At 42.1% G+C, this 21,042-nt stretch overlaps 1 protein-coding gene across 4 annotated transcripts; it reads right to left on the minus strand.

The window, feature by feature from the left end:
- Positions 1-2,694: 2,694 nt before the first annotated feature.
- Positions 2,695-18,823, minus strand: LOC117951505 (synaptopodin). Of its 4 annotated transcripts, XM_034883239.1 has the most exons (5): positions 18,581-18,728; positions 14,045-15,067; positions 13,765-14,013; positions 6,667-8,738; positions 2,695-4,788 (listed from the first exon to the last, which is right to left on the minus strand). In XM_034883239.1, the coding sequence occupies exons 3-5, from the start codon at positions 13,931-13,933 to the stop codon at positions 3,595-3,597; spliced, it is 3,435 nt and encodes a 1,144-aa protein (XP_034739130.1). In that variant the 5' UTR covers positions 13,934-14,013; positions 14,045-15,067; positions 18,581-18,728; the 3' UTR covers positions 2,695-3,594. The 4 variants fall into 4 exon arrangements, with proteins under 4 accessions (XP_034739130.1, XP_034739129.1, XP_034739131.1 ...); XM_034883238.1 differs by having other exon boundaries at positions 13,765-15,067; positions 18,708-18,823; XM_034883240.1 differs by lacking the exons at positions 13,765-14,013; positions 14,045-15,067; positions 18,581-18,728 and adding an exon at positions 11,900-12,650.
- Positions 18,824-21,042: the final 2,219 nt, after the last annotated feature.

Raw genomic sequence — 21,042 nt, forward strand, 5'->3', positions numbered from 1 at the left:
CGGCCTCTTGTGTCTTAATGAAGACTTTCACTTTACTGGGTGGAGAGCAAAATGAGGACTTACTAGTACCACCCTGAATTGAGCACAGAGAGGTTATAGGCGCTATACTTCAAGTAAATAGATGCATAGATGCATCAGGGATCACAGAGGTTTATAATTGAATCCATGCAAAGTAGAGGATAAATATTTTAGAGTATCCAGTATCCAACAGTATATTGACATGGGTCACTGGCCACCTTGTTGTTAATTTTGCCATCCACTGCAAATTAGTTCCGTTTAACAATACATATTTATTATAGACCTACTGTTCTTTATCTTATGGTGTAATTTAGATTTGGCAACACAAATCCACAAAAAGAGACGAGAGTTGTCAAAGGGAAGCTGCTCTGCTTTTGAATATGCGCTCCCAAACCTACTGGACTTCTGCTGACTACATGCCACCTAATTTTCTTATCTCACTTTTATCCCTTCAACAAACCTACTGTGCAGAATCACATTAGTTGTAATCATGTGATTTAGGAAGTGAGAATCAAGGTTAGTAGGAATCTGTACTGTTCTAAAATTTATACGATAAATGTATTCTTAATGTGGACACTGGCACTGGGAAAGTAGGAGATGACAGAGTTGGATTTGTCATAGCACAGGTGTTAATAATCACATTAACCATGACTGCACTTAGTTATTCCCTGTAGCTATGACATGTTAAAATGTCTGCAGTTAACAATCTCAGTTTGGAATTACAATAATTTCTTACTTTGATGAACGGACACTGTAGTGATCTGTATCTTAACTTTCTAGGCTACTGTCTTATTTTTCCTGCCTCGTTTAAATCACTATGATAAATTCTTTAAAACATGTATAGATCATAAGATGTGTGAAGGTTTTTTTTTTTAGAAACAGTTGTATGTGTACATGTGTACTCAAACAGTTCAGTGTTGCCTCATTTGAACTTCTGTCTGGAGTCCTACAGATGGCAGTCTATGAACCTGTGATGAATGTGGTTTTAGTTTTCTTTTCACCCTGAGGAATTGCTGTAAGGGACATTGCAAGCCCTCAAACTATCACCTTGACTCTGTAGGATGTTGCACTGACATGGAAGTATGACACAAGTCTGTAAAACTAAAGAAATATGTCTATGAATGTGGTGGGTGATCCTGTACATATGTCAGTACTTACTTTAGGAACCTATTCAAAGGGTAGTAGTCCTCTAGTTATTATGTTCTAATTACAAGACATTTGTAGCTTTTTTGTTAATGTGACTGAAATAGGCAATTCAAAACATCTGAATACAACAATTAAACATAAAAATATACTAACTCAACTGTTAAACAGTTTTGATGGAGGGGACGTGCATAATGGAGTTATGGAAGGACCAGATGAAATATGAATACTTGTTTAGGTGGTACTGTAGAGGAGTACCGCAGTTCTCAATTTGTCACCTTATTGACTCAGAGAACTACAAGGGTAAATGACGTAAATAAACAAAACACTAATTTAACAGTATTAATGTGTGAAGAAACGTGTTGTATGTGAATTAATTCCATTAATTACCCAATTCATGTTTCATTGGGTACTATATATATAAAAAAGAGAAAACTACAGCTTTCATTATTTTCAATTGTACCAGTATTTTAAGCACAGGGTGTTATAAAATATATTGATAATAACACAAGAGACAAACATAGTACACATGCATTATTTGAATTGGTGTGTCATCACTCTTTATTTAGCGTTCATTTTCATACATCATACAGTTAGGAATTGAGAGAAAAATTAGCTGTATTGAAAATAAAATGCAGGCATGCATTCACAGAACCCACCCTAGAAAAATCCAATCTTGCAAAACTCAAAAAATGCAATGATTACGTTCTGTGTTTGAAGATTTCAGCTGTGTTTGGTTTGTCCAGAGGAGACGCAGGTTGAAACCAATCCATGACAGTAATAGACTTAATCCTGCTGAAGGAGCCAGGTCACCATGTAGCAGGTGTCCCTGTCACTCAAACGACACAGAAGTAAATATTGAGAAATGTGCTGACGCTTTTGGCATGGATTTCAAGGGGGGAAGGGATAATCTGTTGTTTGTGCTGGTACAGGACTGGGCAAAATGAGAATGGTGTAAACAGAAAGTCAGATGTGGTTTGAAGGCTACTGCCAGGTTTACAGCTAATTGGCACCCTCAATAGTAGGATAGTATGATCATTATTTGCTGGTTTTATTGTGAATGACACCTGTTTGAGCAAATCAAGTTTTAAACAATGCCAATTTGCACTGAAATGGAATGAACAGAAGTGCAAATCAAGTATATAAAGAAACTTCAGAAGTTAAAGAGAATGTACATTAGAGATATGTATTTAAAATACAATCCATTCCTCTTATCCTTTTCTCAAAAAACACTTAGATTAATACTTCACAACATACAACATTCTTCTAACCTTTTTTCAACAATGTTTTGTTGTACCTTCTCTTACAGTACGTACACATTTGCTCCTAAACCTCATCCAAACAGGCAATTTGTACAATAAGTCAAGGAACAAAATGTTAGGCATACAAAACTCAGGCATACAAACATTAACCTCCAATCTGAATACTATCAAGATGCCATTTCATTTGCACATAGACGGCTAATAATTGTTCTTTGAATTGTTTATCAATATTTGAACTTTAGCAAAAAAAACATTGGAATCTTTTTTTCCCCTCCTGAATCAAGGAAACAGTGTTTGAACAGGTGCATCAATGCCCCATCGAACCTCCACACACAACTCTTCATCTCTTCTTCTCATTCTCTGTCAATCTGTCTGTAAAGATTACATTGGTTTTAGCAAATGCAGTACATAAAGCAACATATAACATACATAACATAAGCTGTGTTAATTTGCATATTGCACTGCGATAGTTATTCATATGATTTATTTCTCATTGATTAAAATGGATAATAAACTGTGGTGAATACTGTGACCATGTATGATAATGTGAATATCATGTGCCCCATCTACCACGTTTTTTTTGTCATGAAAAAAAAATCTAATTTTCCCAGTATGATCTATATCAATATTCCTCAAATTGTATCCTTTACTAATACAGTGAGAATGCTAAATTACTGTACAGTCCAATGACAGTCCAAGTCCTATATATATTTATACATTATTCATTCCATATGTCCCTTCTATGCCTTAACATGTTTAAGTCTCTTTCCATTTGGACTTGCGTCAAACCAGCAAATATAATCATACATTAATAACATATAAAACAGATTTACTTAAACACTTTTTAACCGGAACAGTGTGTGTCAACGTATGTATGTTGTAAAAGTGTAGAACATGTAATATCTTTGGTTACTGTATTTTGAGTCATTATGGCATGTAAGAAGCGTCCAAGCCACAGCAACTGCGTTATGTTATAAGTTTGTTCTTGTCAGTCCATGCTATGAATGTGAGTCATACAATATACTAATACTACCTTGATATAACATTGTCCAGGATTGGTATCTTTCTAGTAGTTAGATGAAATGCCATCACAAACTCTTTTACTGGTTGATGTAATGCCCCAAAAGCCTACGAAACTGTTTTCATGCTTGACTGCCTTTCAGAAACACCCTCACAGGTCAGTGGAGACGGTGGTTCTCTTCACCCTCAGGCTACCGCCCCAGCCACGGGGACAGGTGTTGTAGGAGTGCAGGCCAGGCGATCGGAGGCCTGAGTCTTCTGACTCAACAGAGGCATCGGAGTCAGTGAGGGAGCGAGTGTTGTAGAGCCTCACAGGGGAGCAGATCCTATGTGTTGGGGTTGGAGGAGGGCTGGTGAAGGTAGGGGATCGAGCCCCAAATGGCCGTGACTGGAAAGGGCTGATGGGTGGTTTGTGACAGTCGTAGCCATGGTGGGAATACCCCAAAGGAGAGATGGGGAGGCTGTGACCGCTCAGTGCTCCAGGGGATGGGCTATTTTTACGTTTGGCTGCATTAATGATGTTCTTGGCCAGGAGGCGATGGTTGGCTTTAGAGTCTGGGTTATTAACAATGGGGGACATGCATCGATTGTCTTTGGGTAGCGGAACAGGAGAGGTTGCAGAAGATGTGTACAGAGGTTTAGTGGCGGGGAAGGATAAACTGGTCTGAGAGAGTGCAGGAGACTGGGAACGTGAGCCCCAAAGAGGAGAGACAGGTGATGTTGCAGTAGATGTTTGGGATGGTCTAGAAGTAGGGACAAAGGACATTTTGGAAGAGTGGGTAATTGGGCTCACAATAGGGGACTGGCATCTTGATCCCCAAGGAGGAGAGGGGGATGTGGCTGTAGATGTTTGGGGGGGTCTGGATGTGGATATTGAAGTGACAGTGGAAAATTGGGTATGCTGGCTGACCATTGGGGACTGGCATTTTGAACCCCAAGGAGGAGAAAGAGGGGAAGTAGTTGTAAACGTTTGTGATGGTTTGGAACCAGGACTGGAGGAGTTGCTGGAGGAATGGGTATTGTGGCTCACCATTGGGGACTGACTTCTTGAACCCCAAGGAAGAGAGCGTGAAGAGGTGGCTGCAGATGTTTGAGAGGATCTGGATGCTGCAGTGGAGGTAACAGGGGACAATTGGATATTGTGACTGACCATAGGAGACTGGCATCTTGCACCCCTGGGAGAGGATACAGGGGAAATCACTGAGTGGCTAGAGGTGGTGGTGGAGGGTCGATAAGTCCCACTGGCCGGGCCCTCTGGGCTGCTGAAACGTCTGGTGAGGCTGGGCGTCCTGGTTGGTGTGGGAGTCTCACTGGGGGTTTCAACTGGGGAGGATTCCTTTGGTGTCTATTGGACCATGACAAATAATATATTTTTTAGATTATTGGCAAAGTACATTTAAAAACACAAAACACAAGATAAGAGACATTTTTGTATAATGCTCATACAACTTAAGTAACTTCATAGATTTTGATGTGACCATGACAAGATGTTTTGTTTTGCATTAACTCACAAAAGTTACATTTTACAGTGTAACATACCATGTCTCTATTCAATAAGACACATTTGAAATATACTAAATAAATCTGTTTTGATAAAATAGTTTTCAAGTGTTCAATGTGAGCACTGAATGCCCCTGTGGTATACAGATCATCTCTGTGTATTCTCTTCTTCTTCTTCTTCTTCTTCCTCTTCTTCATTAAGCCTGGCTGCCAGCACCCATAGGCCCAGTCTTTAATTTCTCTCTCATGTTACTGTCATCTGTCTCCCTGAGGTGGTTAACCTTTACAGGGATATGTAGTTACCCAACTGCAGCACAAGCAGCATTTCGTCTTGTGCACATACCCTACTAATAAACACAACTTATGATAATAATTTGAAGACTGTCTGTAGTGTTAGAACTCTCTTTTATGAGACGTTATGGTCTTTTGAGGTTTAATGTCATTAGTCACATTTCAACAATTCAGAAACTCTGTGAAAAAAACAAGGCACAGGTCAAAGGGCTTTCGTTTGGTCTGAATATCTGAGCCCCTCAAGACCAACAAGTTTTCTTATTAAAGTCTAAGAGAAAAAAATCATTTTAATTTAAAGGTCACATACTGTGTTCCAAAATAGATCTGTCTCTTGTGGCAAATTATCTGTGTACTTGACGGAGGCATACCGCTTATTGTGTTCCAAGTGTTTGCAGTGATTGCAAGAAAGGCAGGAAAGTGAAATCACAAACACTAAAGTGAAATTAATGGTTGAAAGAAGCCAGTGAAGTCAGGAAATGAGAAAAAGGAGAAAGAGGTCACAGCAGTGTGTTAGCATAACGTTTTAATCAGAAGGAAAGACTCATGCTAACACAAAGAAATCATTCATAACAGACAGGATAACAGCAGAAGAGAGCAGTGAATCAAAGTTTATGTAATGAAACCAACATAAACCCTGTAGTCTAAAACAACTGTGATTTATGACGTCCAATAAATAAATACTGTTTTAAGTCACAAAAACAATATATATGTAGGTTCATGATGCAAATTAGTATACAGCCTGCAGATCTGAAACATTAAAGAATCCAAGTACACACCATATATTTAGGTAGAAAATGCTGAAAAGCAGAGTAAATTACCCTGAAGACATAAAGACATAAAAGGAGTTCTCTTGCTGCAACTTTCATGCAAATCATAGATCATAAAGCAGATGCCAGACCATCTGTTAAAGTGCTTTGTTGAGCAGCAGCATCCCCCTGGTGCCCACAGAATTGAGAGACAAAGTAGAAAAAGTGTGAGGTTATGTATTAAAACTTATGAAAAATTAGAATTTTTTAGAACTGACTTTGCATGTTATCTGATTACATCAAGGCACATTTTTACTTAAAGTGAGGGTAAATACTGCTATTTATGTGTTTGTAACTGTGGACATAATACAATTAGAGATTCACTTAAGAATTAGAATGTATTTATTTAGATACGGTCTGGCCCTAACTGCAATTATTAGTGTGTTCTTATACATTACATCAATTGCTTTCTGCTATGTGAGGATTTAAATGGATTCCACACATTAAAAGATCCCACTCTGTTATATACCTACAATACAAAAGATAGTACTAGAAGAAGACACAAGATGAACAGGAAAGTTCAACAAACTGTTAATTTTAGCCATTTTAAAATCTGTTTCAGTTTTCCAACCATCCCTCTGATGTAAACACATTTTCTAAAAACGGTACAGAGAGGGTTTCCACACCTGTGGGGCGATCCCTGCCTTCTTGGCAGAAAACGTGGGCCTTGGTGCCTGGACCCCTGACCGAGGAGAGGACACTCGCTCTGGAGAAAAAGCCGACATAGGAGAGCTGATCCTTGGCTGCCCATAGGCTGGATTTGGTGGACATTCTGCTTCTCTTGTGGGGCTGAGAGGCAGTTGTGGAGACATGCACTGGGCACTGTAGCGAGAAGGAGCGTTAGTAGGTAAGGAAGTCTGTCTCGAGAAAGACTGGGTAGATACCACGCTCTTGGACTGTGGTGCTCTTCTGGGTAGGGTACTAATGGGGTCCTTGACTGGGTTAAGGATGAAGAGGGATGAGGAAAGCTGGTAGGGCTGGTGCCTTGACAGGTCCATCTCTATCTTGGAGCAGCCATTTTCTAAAGGAGGCGGCTCTGGAATTGGCTCTGGTGCTGGGACTTTCCCCCTTGGTTTTTGCTTGACTACTTGTTGGGCCTTTAGGGTTTGTGAAAGCTGAGCACTCATGTCAGAGTTTTTAGCAATGGCCTTGACCCGGCCGGGCATGTTTGATGGAAACACCCAAGATGGTGGCAGAGACATGGTGGGAGAAGGAGACCTAATCTGTGCAGCATTTTGCTTCTCAACAACGTATTTTTCCATCCTGGACTGACGCTTGGCAAACAGCTCAGCCCCCTTTCCTGAAACATTGGTGAGGGTGTGCTCTGGCCTGTGCTCTGCCCTCGGACGAGTCCTGGAGGTCTTGAGGCAGGAAGCCCACTCTGGAGCTTTTGCCTCTTCTGTCCTGTCTTCTTCCTTGGCGAGAAAGTTGGAGGCCTCTGCACCCAGCGCCAGCAACTCTTCCTCGGATGCTGGCTCAGGTACAGATCTACATCCATGCTTCTTCCTTTCATCCACCCCCTGCACCAGAGAAAGCAGCTCAGGGTTCGGAGCCACCACTGTCTTCTCTTTGAATGTGAACATTGCTTTCCTACTTCCCCTTTTAGCAGAACCCTCCTCAAGTATCCCTGTTTTGATTGGTGTTATCGGCATCCTCTCTCCAGCAGGCTGAGGAACGAAGGTGGAGGGCTTTGTGGCTGTGGGTGGGCCATAATGGGGCATGGGTGGGTACTGAGATACAGAAGACACCGGGAACTGAGATGGTGGAGGGGAGGAAGGAGACATGACGGGAGACATAGGCGGTGGACTGGAGTAGTTGGGCTGCTGGGGTTGGCTTGTAAAGGCCGGTAGAGGAGGTGTGGGATATGACGGAGGCGGAGGTGGTGGGGAGAACGCCAAAGGTTGAGGAGCAGTGAAAGAAGGGAGAGGAGGAGTGTTGTAAGAAGGAGGAGGGGGAATGTCCATGACCGGGCTGACTGCCTCTGGAGACTGCACTGTCAGCGGCGAAAAAAAGGGCCTAGCAGTACGATTGATGATGGTGCTTGTCTGCTTGGATGTGGTAACAGACACCCTCTCAGGTCCAGAGGTACTGTGGCAGCCATTATGAAGCTTTCCAGTGGGAAGTGGCCCTGTGTGCCCCCCATTTATCTCTGCTTCACCTTCTGCATGCCCCATCAGAACTGGATTAGTATAATTACTTCCAGGGGGAATTTCATCCTTCACTTTGTCGTCCTCATGGATTTTATCTCTTGCATTATCCTCTTCCAGCTGCTCTTCCCTGACAGGGAGGAAATGTCTCTCTTGGATAACACTGTCATCCATGCCGTCTTCCCTGTAGAAATCCTGACTTGGTTCCTCCATGATACCACCCACTGAATGTACTCTCCCAGGTGGTGACAAGACTGGCTTAGCAGTATTCTTAAAGTTCAGGTCTCTATCCTTTTCCTCAGTGCTCCTCTCTGCCCATGTTAGTTTGTTAAATGACGAGTTTGTTTTCACATCCTCAGCTCTGCTCTCCCCTGACCACTCTCCACAGCTTTCGAGCGTGAAGGCGCTGACCCTTTGCTTGCGCCGGTTAAAGAGCTGCACACCTCTGGAGGTGGAGTTGGAAGGGACGGTGAGCTGTGCAGCAATGATCTGACTCCTGACACGAGCCTCCTTTAGCTCCTTGTCTGATAAACTGGCGCTCCTGGTCAGATCTGGAGTGAAAGAGACAAGAAGAGAGGACAGCCTAATCAATGAGAGAAACAAAAAATTGACTGACTTTACCCCCTTCACAACAGAGATGTTTAATTTATGATAAAAAGGGACCATAACCTTGGGAGACTTAGCAACAAGTTGTCTTGCAACTGCTGTTCAAACATAGACAACTCCCTCATCATCTTATTAAAGCTCACCAAACTGCTTTTATGTACAAATAGAGAAAACCAGCAAGGACAAATTTTTAACAAGTCTGGGATTACATATTCTCTTTAAAAAACCCATATATTTGTTTATGGACCATATGGTTGAGATTTTTCTTTGCAACGCTTTTGATTCCAAATAATCCAGTGAGAAAAAGGGAGCTTTGTGGATACTTGACTCAGCAAACTCACAATTAACAGACGTAGGCGGAGAAACATTTTAATAAGCTTGTTGAATAAAGTTAATAAAAAGGTGAAGGTCAACGTCTCCTACAGTACCAAAATAAATTGTTGTCAATCATGGCTTACATTGATGTTGCAGTTTTGCTGATTGCCTTGAAATGATGTCTATGTTCAAATTGACTGTTTGTTTTCTGAGCTTAAGAGCTCCATTCCAGGCAGCGGAGCTATTTCCTCTGCCATCTGCAGTAGTCCCTCCCTGAGCATTCCTCCACCGCTGAGAAAACTCCCTGTTTGAGCGTCCAACATGCCTTTGGTTTCTCTCTGTCCTTAATTTGTGCAATAATGCAGCTCAAGCCCTTAATAGACCATTTTTACAATCTACGGCTTTAAAAAATGACATCTTTGGACGGCTATCTATAAACATACTATACAATCAAGTGTTCCCACCTTAAATACAGGGACTCCATCATGCTTCAGAGTTCACAAGAGGAAAATCAAAGCTGCATCTTTGCCTTTTTATATACAGAATAAAAAACATAAGTTATAAGTCTCTGATTGAGATTTTAAAGGAGAATAACTGGTTGTGGTGACACATCTGGTAGGTTGTTCATCTAATTTATGAAAATCAAACTAGTGGAATATATTCAATGTCAAGCCAGGAGGCTTGTCAAGACAGCTGGCACAGCCAGGATTTTTTCTACATTAATAAGGTGACGGATCCAGACAGCTACATCATTTGATCTAATCATGTGCCAATCACAATGATTATGAGTAAATCAATCACTTGTAAAGCTTTCCTATAGAGCTCATTCTGCATGCAATTCTTCCTGGCACAGAGTATAAAGCTAACATGATCTTTTCCCCAGTAAAAAGGAATAATATGCATCTGTCATTGATTTTACAGACTTTCAGTCTGCCCTCACAAAAATTGAGTTAACTCTTTGTAGGTGACCCACCAGTTCCTTAAACATGAACCCATCTTACGTTCAATAGCATATGTTTATGATCTTGTTTTTTAATATATAGAGAGGGACAATAGGGCCAATTTGGATTATGAAGATTTGCAGTGCATTTAAATGACACCTGTTGATGATGACGGTGGTTATGGCTGCAGGGAAATACATCAATGTCCGCATCAACTGTGGTTAATCAATTAACCTGACACTGACAGAGGAAAGACAGACTGTGACACTAATAGAGGGAGATATATCAACCACCTTATTATATTGTTGTCACAAATATGTAAGTATGAAAGCATTATTACAAAACCCTTTAAGCAAGCAGTCCTCTCACCACTATTGACTTGAGCATAAATCACCTTCCTTTATAGACTGCTGCAGAAAACCTACCACACAGGTACTTACTGTATACTCAGCGCCTTTTATCAACATGGGTGGCAGTTTCACCACAGGCGCAAATTACATTTTTATGGGCTATTTCATTATTATAATTCACACTACCTGTTTCTACCAGAGCCAGAGCAGTCAGCCTTGAAATGAAATGTTCCCTTACTGTAAAGACCTATATCAGAATCAGAATCAGAAATACTTTATTGATCCCCGAAGGGAAACTCTATGTTGCATTTGCACAAATGGTAGAAATATAAATAAAGAAATATAAGGAGTGTGGATATTTACACACTCACATACACTTAGTACCTCTCATCACGATTTTAGACCCTTTTTAGGGGGGCTCAAGCCCATATTTACACCAATGCTGTGCACCTTTAACCCAGTCAAGGAAAGGGTTAATAGGAACGTAGCTTAGGCCATTTGGAGCTGGTTGTGCCAGACTCCGGCCTTTGGCTGAGACTCAATCTAATCTGTCAGAGGAAGAGCAGGAGTGTGGTTGGGAAGTTTAACGTTGGTAGTCCCCAGAGAAGTAGTTGGTAACTTTACGGCTCAGGATAGAACCCAAACGTTTCAAACACTGAAACGTAGGCAACTAAAATTGTCGAATGTTACAACACTGTGTTAAATTGGTCGTTATTACTGGGACTAATAAAGTGTCAGATTTTGTTCCATCGTGGTATTGAAAGTGTCAAAAATTAGCGGACGTTGCTGTTCAGTAGCTAGCTCAGAGATTATCGGCACATGAAATTGTTGATTTAGCAGGGGGGGTTAATGTTTTTGCAAGGCACTAGGCCTATGTGCATGTCTCATTCTCATTAGGGGCTGAGCCCCCCTAAAGGTCTGATCCTAGAATCGCCCCTGGTACCTCTGGTAGCCAGACTGGTTATCAAATAACACGCAGGTGCAAATCCTATCATGATTTATAGAATGATCGAAATAGGGAAAACAAGTGATAACTTACTCACTTTATGGAATGTGGCAATTATTTAAAAGTTGATTAGGCTACATTTGTTCAGAAAGCGTTGGTCATTATTTGATTAAATGACACCTTGGCATTCCCAGGCATATGTAGGCTACCTCACAGAGATGTTAATTAACCCATTAACGGCATAGAGATTTGGGTTGAAGAAATGAATTCATGTTCTTTAAGTCGCAGCGCGTGTTACAGATCTCATAAGAAATGTAGCCTATGACACAGAACAGTTCAAAAGTTCAGTGACTTCGGTTATAAGCTTTTTTCATTTATGAGGAAACAAATCACCTGAAGTTTATAGACGGCAGCCGATGTCTTCAGTTACAAAAAACGCTGCTACCAACAAGTTCTCGGCTGTATCTTCACAAAACAGGCAAGCATAAGGTTCCCCAGTTTCCTTAAAGTGAACTGAACGTTTCATTTATCTTGTTTAGTGCCTGATCCCTTACCTCTTTCGTGTTCAAATTCAGAGCTCCGCTGTTTTGTTGTACTTCCACAAGATTTTTCAATTTAACTGCGTCTGATCGCTTCACACCCCCTTTCTGCTGCGGGATCGGATTTCTTTCTCCCCGCAGTCCGGCACACAGGCAGGCACACAGGCAGGGAGGGAGGTGGTCCGTAGCTGGAGGCTGTGCTGTCTGTCATTCAGCCTCCAGCTCGGTTTCACTTTTCACAAATGTGCACCTCCACCTCCACATGGTTCCCAGTAATTATAAAAACGCAGACATGCCTAAGAGGAAAGAGCTCTGGGCTTCTGCTGCCAAAGTATTGATGTTCTTCTAGTCGCACACACAGGCTTCCCTTTGGTTTGACTGTTCTGGAAAGGTGTCCGATCAATGGCAAGTATTGAGCGGCTTATCTCTGTCTAATGTCCTGTGATGGCAAAGTAGTGTCTGACCAAAGATACTTCAGTTTGTATGGATTAGACCACTAAGACTCCAAAGATCCAGCTCCTGACATCTGCTGCCCCCCATGTCTATCCGTCTGGATATCACCATGTAAGTGTGTGTTTATTGTGCACGCTCCCTAACCAAGTGCCTGCCCTTTCTGAACCGTCTGGGCCCTAAGCTCCAACCTGCAAGCGCACAATAGGAGTTTCCTGTCCTCCAGCAGACAAAACTCATCCCTTGGCAATGATGCAAGCGCCTCCACATCTCATTGTTTGCCCCCTCTTTCCCTACCTCATCCCTCTTTCCTCTGTCCCATCCCCTCATCCCTGCGTGGGTGAGAGCGGACGGCAAACTGCTCCCACAGCAGGAGGATTTAAATCAGGGGGCCAACCCTGCATTTGTGTATCAAAGGTCAGATTACCCTGTCGGATGTTATCTTTCTCCGGACGATGGCTGTGGGGTGAGCAGGATGACAGCACCGGCTCCCGTGGGTGATGTATGAAGCGGTATGGAAAGACAAGGATTAACATGGGTCCTGGGATTTCACCCGACTGAATGTGAGTTAAAATCTCAGTGGGGAAATAATAAAAGACCCATCTCTGCCGCTTGTAGTGTTACTTTTGTGGGTTACGAATTGTCTCTGCAGAGGGGTAGTCAACTAATGACTCGGCTGATCCCTGTTCCATTTGAGGAACTACTTAGTGAGTAATGAGTGATGGGAACAGGGTTGGAGGGACAGAGGCCATAGATCTATATCAGGTCATCTGATGGCCATGACCTTTTAATTATGCTTCCTCACAACACAATGTCTTTTAACTCTCTTTGAATATTATATCTGACAGACTTACAGCCCAGAGGTAATTATCTTCCCAGCTGAGTATTTGTTTCAATACTTTTCCATTTGTCCATTTAACAACAAAATATTAGCGTAATTAAGAAGTGTGAACTCCTCTTTTTTCAAACTAATTTGTGGTCCGACAGCTGTGAAAGTAAAGAGAAAAGTCTGAAGAAGTTTCCAAACAGCTTTTTCCCTAAGTTAGCCCAGTGGCTACGTTGGATACTAAGACTGGCCTTTAGCAGTGATGCTTGATTGCATTTCCATTGCTGTTTGGGCAGCCTGTATTTTGACGGCATGGAAACAGATGTTTCATAGAGAGCTCGGCTGTGTCAAGTTGCACTGAGGAGGCAGGGCTGCCTGTTTTCTCTATTTATCTACTCCCACTTAGTTATAGGCTTTCTGATATGATGATATATTGCAGTTCAAGCCACAGTGTAGCATTAAGGTAGCACTGCAAACAAACCACCGGAAATGTATTTACAACTACATTTCTGTGTAATGAAGTTACAGGGTAACATTACACTTGCTTGCTGCTGCCTAGGCTCCCTGAATAAGGACAGCAAACGCCAGATAAACAAACACTTACTTGTTTTCCGGCTCATCTGTTCTTTGTTGAATCCTGTTGTCTCCAGTGATGCATTGCACTCTGTCCCGGGAGTATGCATGTTTTGTGTTGCCTGGAGAGGTTTCCTCAATCCTCCTGGACTCCAGCTCACTCCCCTCCTGATAGACGTATGTCCCTTCTCCATCTCCATCGCCACGGTAAAATGCTTCTGCTGCAGCGAAAAACAAAAGCCCTCGGCAAGGAGATATGTGAGGGTTTTGTTCCAGTCAGCTCAATCTTCTCTCCTGATAAGATGAAACTGTCGTTCCAATTGGAAGATGAAAGTTTTAGTCCTTGCTGGCAGGAAGTGAATATGTTTGGAGTTACAAGAAAACACACAAAAATGGCCAAGGAAAAAAGTAGCTTAGCTTTCCAAGTTGCTGCTTCCGGTTGTGGATCCCCTTTCAGCAATAATCCTTCCAAATGTCCTGCAGTCAGCTGAAATTTGAAGGAAAAAGTGTGCCCTTACTTTGGTGTTCATGAAGTATTATTCTCGATCTAACAGGACCTCCCAGGAGGGTCAGCTCCGATGAGCTTTGGATGAATTCCCATGGACAACTGCCACGAAAATTGCTTGTGGTGGTCTGTTGAAAATCTGGCAAACAAGGGCTGAGAAACAGTATTCTCTCCAAAAACTCCTTTTTTTTCTTTCCCAGACGTTGCTCTTCCTCCTCGGCTATTTTGGTCACAAAAACATGCTTTTCGTCTGTGTCCCAATCTCTAGCCCTCAGATTATTTTTCTTTTGGAGAAAAGGATCAGCCCTTTATCTTGGAGATCATAACTCTACAGTGACGTGAAGGGGAACTGTGTGTATGGCAGCTTCCTGCTGTTAGGTGCATGTGAGGAATAACATTGCACTTTGGAAAGGTCATTCCAGTGACTGTTTTGTGTTCAGAACTCCATTATATTCAATTAAAGTTGCTTTATTCTGGTGTTCTGTGTTATTTCGTATACATTAAAGCCAGACACAGCCTCTAAAGGAAGGATAATCAATTACTTTTGTTTATTCACAAAACCCCAATTGAGAAGGAAAGTTCTTATTTCTTCTGGTGGTAGTTTTGATTAATACGGAACACTACAACTAAGAATTCATCATCAATAAAGTAATTCTGCGGTTGGCAGCTCCACCAATCAGGTTGTCAGCTTGTTTGTTTTGCTCCTTGATGACTGTGTTCCGATTGTTCACCCAGTCTGTAAAAAAAACTGTTTTAGTTTGGCGGACCAAACTTCAGCTGTAGATGATTAACTAAGTCCTCTCTGTGTCCATTTTCTGTCCAGAACCACCTGCAATAAAGAGACATATGCAGGTTAAAATTCAGTTTTGCACACATTTCTTTAATTAGATCTGTGTTATTTAAATGTGACCTTTGCAAAGACAAAAGCCAAATGGAACATCTACCAACTTTGGTAAACTGCAGCTTTGGCGAACAGCTGGTACAAGAATCCTACTCGATGTTCCATCATCACCCTTTGTGACATGAGTTTCAACCTGCTGCTTCGTAAACGATTCAAAGTAATATCTGTGAGGATTTTAACAAAAGCAATCCAAATGACCCGGCCTTGGTGCTGACAGAGAGTCTGCAGTTTTTTACATATTGGAGAGGGTGACTCCAGAAAGAAAGAACAGTGGCTTGAAGAACATTTTAATATACTCAGCTTGGCTCATCTGATACTCGTGAACATTGGTTTACTTCCAAAAAGCATACATCTTAACCTGTCCAATTCAGAGACAATTAAAGTCCAATTCTCTGTCTTCAATGATGAAGCTCAGCCTTCTCACTTTGAACTGTAGTCAGACTAAAAGGCTGGAAAAGGAAGTATTTATAAATGTCTGAACGTGATAAACTCCGTCCTCTGTGATCTTCCCAAAGACGGAAGAAGGCCACAATTTATTAATGCTTTAAGGTCAGAAATGTGTTTTAAACCTGGGGTATCTGATGAGATACAGAATGCTGAGAAAGTGAATGTGAATTAAAGATGTCCACACAGCAGAGAGTAAAGAAACAAAGATTTAAATATCCTACATTGCCATCTGTGGCATCCATCCCTCTCATCTGATGAAGTATTTCATTAGATCCACAGTGTCATGTTTGCCCTTCAAAGCTAATAATCCCCACTGGCAAAGTTTGTAATGATAAGCCAATGTTTGCACGTCTCTTTCCTTGATCAGACTTGCCTCTCCTTGAAGCGTTGGCATTTGTTTTTGCTCCTGAGTCACCGCTGTAACACTCAGGAGCGGGAGGGCTGTGCACAGAACTACACACATAATCATTATTTTCCTTAGAGGCCCAGCAGCCACGCTCACATTCACCTTTTCTGTATGTGTGAACTCGTTTACATCCCTTGAAGATTGTTTTGTGTAGACGCTCTCCCTCTGACATGACAGCTGAGTCATGACAGCCTGTAGGATGAGTGCTGATGGGCCTCCTGAACACAATCAACCCAAACAAAACACTGTCCCGCCTCCCTTCCACAAAAGAAACAACACTAACTGGCGTGATCGTGTCAAGTGTGAAGAGATGAAGGCTGGTATTGTTTAGACGCACTGACAACAGCTCTTTGATTCCCCCAAATGTGTTTGGATCTATCGGGATCTCATTCGGAGACTGACATTGTCTTTTTAGATTAGCACCTCATCATGCTGCATTTTCTTCATTCCCAGTTGTCTTTGTTGTTCCAAGATTTCATGTTTACTGTAATCGATGAGAACAGAGAGGTGGACATATGTTGAGGGCGTGTCCTAACACTGCTGTACTGGATTGATTAAAATATGGTTTCATGGTCTTTGATCCAGTCTGCAAATATTTAGTTACTGCCTTACAAAGAACAGATGCAGGATACTCAACACTGACATGAGCAGAGATGCAGAGCTAAAAAAACCCTCTGTTTTCATTGGTCCCAGCTTCTTAATGATGTCCAGCTTGCTTGTTGTATTTGTGATATCTACCTCACTCCAATTGATGATATCTACTTTCCATACCTGAGATCATCCCTCTTTTCCTCCCACCCTCCAATTACCTTAAAGTTCATAGTTTTTTTGTTTTTTTTTACAGTGCACACCTGTCCCACCCCCGCACAGCTCTCCTGGGCTCACCCATTGACCTCCATGATTAGAGCCAAGGATATCATTTACAGTCTGGCCCGTAGGCCACTTTGGTGTGTAATCACAGAGTTCCTGTACATCGTCAACGAATGATGGATTCATACGTGCACAGCAAATCTATCCCACAGTTCTCTGCAGCATGTCTCGCATAGTGATGACGCACAAAAGAAATGGCTTTGGCAGCCGTACGAACTGTAATCATTTATTTGTCCCTCATGGCCATTGTCTTGTACATGCATTACACATCTGCATCAATATCCAACTTGTAGACAGCATGTCAGCCACCTTACAACCCATATACTGCATGCATTTTCACCTCAAGTAAGGAATCTGTTCATCCTTAGTTGCTCTGGGCGCACATGTGTTAGTGTATGTGAGATATATGGATGTCAGGTGAGTGTGCATTCCACCTACTGTACGACTTAAAAGTATATCAGTTACCAAGCTTATAATGAAGCATCTGGTCACAACATCGACTGACAAGCCTTTGTGATTAAATCCCTTCGGGGCAGAGCGCCTGCACATCTGTTATCTCTTTCCTTTTTGCCCGGATCCTTTACAGTATGGCAAGCAAAAATCATTCAGCCAAAAACGCTGAAGGCATTTACCATTTCTCTCTCACTCTTGCTCAGACAAAGAACCATTCAAGGGCCCTCACAGCACTACGAAATCATTTTGGAAAGTGCTCCAAAATTGGCATTCCTGGTTCATAATTCCTCAGGAGGCTGTGATAGTCAACATGCCTCGGCTTGTGCTGGCTGATGTTTGACATCTAACACACACACATACACACACACACACACTGCAAGGCACAGACTCCTATAAAAGTCACAAATGTCTCTGTTTCTCTTTCCACTTTTAGGAATGGTGCAATCATAAATCATGCAAAGGAAAACCTTGTAATAAAGTGACTGCTTCATGTAGAGCTCATCCTAGTCTCAGAGTTACAGGCGAAGAACATCAAGAGGCAAAGATAAATACTGTAAGTACGTGTGTATGATCTGGTGCCAAGACGGGGGGGACCTTGTCAAACATCTAATCTGAACTGTTAGACATCAAAGGGGGAAAGTACAAGCCCTTTTAAAAATGTAAAATGTGTGCAAACAATATAAATGCTGCAGGAATTATTTCCTGGTTGGCACTGACTTAAAGCATTGTTATTCACTTGGTAAGACATTTGGCAAAACAAGTTATACACAGTTTCAAAGCACCTTGTCACAGCAAATTAACCAGGTATCATTAGTGAATATATCTATGGTAACAAATGGCTGAAGAAAACCTACAGGTGCCCTTCTATGAAGCAGTTAATGGGCCTCACCTGTTGTGTTAACAGTAAACAATTACTTATATATGTAAGTCAATACGGCTCCAGCCAGGTCTTTAATTGGATACACCATCTAATGTTGCACAGTGCAGTTCAAGTCTATAACCTGGCTACACAGCGGGCTCCACACGGTCAGGACAATAGGCTCGGATATCAGTGACCACAGTGCTAATGTAGCCAGTCAACCTCCTTCTGCAAGTCTGCAGCCTGCACCGATGGGGGGGGACAGGGGGTGGGGAAATAAACAGCGGCCACAGATGTTTGTCATCCACTCAAACAAAGACTTTCAAAGTTTCCCTCCTCTTCTGCTTCAGTTCACTGCGTTTCCCCTGCACTCTCTCTCCCTCTCCAAACAAAGATAGTGTCTTACCCCGTGAAGCTAATTATATTAGGCTGCAGGTGACAAAGTCTGCAGCAATCACAAACTCACAGCGACAGGTACAATTCCAGCATTCAGTGCTCCTTCCTGTTTGGTGTGTGTTGGTCATGTGGCTCACCTGTACTCCGGTGGATCTGGCTGTGTGAGGCAGAGAGTGTGTGTACTGCCCCTTTTTAGTTCCTACAGCTCTGCACACACAACTCCCCCTTTTTTCCCCTCTCTTTCTCTCTCTCTCTCTCTCTCTCTCTCTCTCTCTCTCTCTCAGCAGACGAAGGATGAGGGTGGGAGGGGGTCAGCTGGAACACAGAAGGCTCTTTGTCTGGGATCTTTTCATATGGTTTCCTTCAAGCTTGCATTGCATACTGAACACATTATGCTATAATATATTTTCATATTCAGGACATTGAGGGGATTGAGGGATGTTGAGGGACCAGTGCGCACCCCCTTCTCCCCTCCCCCCCCCTCTTTCTTGACTCTCTTTTCCCGCCATGCACACCGGGAAGAGAAATCCAAATAAAGAGTGAGAACCATGCGAGAAAAAAAAATTTCAGAACACACAACTCATGGACAGTAACATTTATATTTGATGTACAGCACCCAACTTTTAGCCACTCAGCAGGGATGTTAATCCTAAAATTATGATCCTTGCTAACGTCACTTCTAATCTCCAAACATTGATTTATTCAAAAGATCCCACAAGAGCCGTGAAATGTCAGTAACATCTGGTTTACTGTGTAATGTCTGAGGCGTAGACATGTTTGATCTTTAAACTTTCATATCTGCAGTTTTCTGCAGAGAAACATTTGGATGTATTGTGCTCATCTTTAACATCATTGAATCCTGAAGGCCCTCAGATGAGGACTGGCTGTGGGCACGGGGTTGCACAGTAGAGACTGCATGGCTGAGTAATATGGGGAAAAAAATGTATCTTGAACAGCTGCCAAGATTTTGGAGTATCATCTTAATCTCCTTTCAGACATAGGATAAGCTAACTTTACTTAATAGTGCAGTTTCTCTGCTTGTGGTTCACCACTCTTTCAAATAGTAGGTCACACAGAGTTTACCAACCTCTACTTTCAAAATCAGTTTGGATCATTTTCAAAGCATTCTCCAGCATCTTTTATGATTGAAGGTGTTTTTGGTGATGATTTTGATGTCATATGTTTGTCTGAACTTTTCTTTTTCACCAGCTTGCCTCACCTGATGGATGATGCTGCTTAACTGCTCAGACAATCCCTCACCTCAAGGCTACCTTAAGTAATGTCTCGGCACGGCCTCTTCTCCTCCTTCAACACTCCTTCCCTCTGCTCTCACTCTCTGAATTCTTCTGTCATTTTATTCTCTTTCCTCACAAATCTGTCAGCCCAAATCGATTTCCTTTCTTTATAGTCTCAGTTCAGGCTACTTATTCCTATTTCCCCACATTCGATCTCCCTCTCTTCATAACCATTCCTGTATACACTCCTTTTCTCCAACGTCTCCTGACATGTTTTTATGTGCAAGACCCCATGCAGCTGGGAGAGCAGACATTAGCCGCGGTGTCTTTCCTTTCCCCCTCTGCCTTTTCAGTGGCCTGTGCTCTTTTGGCGTGTCTCTCTGAAGGGCAGCTGTGTATGTGGGAGAGCAGGGAGCGGAGGGGAAATGTAAGCACACATTCCTTTAGAAGAGGGGCTTTTGCTGCAAAGAGAGTGTTGTGGAATTTCCTAAGAGATCTGGTTTGCATTCCCTCTCAAGTTGTATCCATCTACAGAAGTTGTTTGAGAGTGTTCGCCACAGCCGAGGCCTGCATTGATTAAAATCATACACAGGACCTTCTCTGCTTTCTTGTTCACCATACCAACCCTCAGCTCATCCCTCTGGATGTAATGGGATACAGCCATGGCGCTGTTCAAAGGCACAGCTTCAGTATAAACACAGAGACAAAGAGAGAATATTCACTATGCTTGTTGATGTTTTGATGGGTTGATGTTTGTCATTGATAATCCTGCGCAACTCAGTCAAGTTCACATCTCATAAGAGTACAACTACATATCGAAAGTGTTGACTACCAATCTTCTGGGATACGGTATGTCTGCAGGACTAATTCAGTTAAGCACACTCATGTTTCAGCGCTGCCTTTGTTTATTTTCAGTCAACCCGACATCTGTATTTCTCATAAACTACCTCAGAGGGTGTTGTGGTCTGAAGCAGAAAGGAATAAAGCCTGGCAAAATGAGGGTGTGTCTACTTGTGGTTTGATGATGTAAACTACTGTAAGGCTTCATTAGAAAGAGACACTCCAAATGTCTGATTCCCGGTGGTGGAAAGTAACTTAGTACAGTGAGTACTGTACTTAAGTAAAATAAGGTACGTTACTTGAGTATTACCATTTTCTGCTTCTTCAAACTTCTACTGCACTACATTCATTCATAACTTGTGTTACTATTTACCGACGCTGGATAAGCGGACGCCGA

Source organism: Etheostoma cragini, chromosome 10 (genome assembly GCF_013103735.1).
Source record: "Etheostoma cragini isolate CJK2018 chromosome 10, CSU_Ecrag_1.0, whole genome shotgun sequence".
Classification (NCBI taxonomy): domain Eukaryota; kingdom Metazoa; phylum Chordata; class Actinopteri; order Perciformes; family Percidae; genus Etheostoma; species Etheostoma cragini.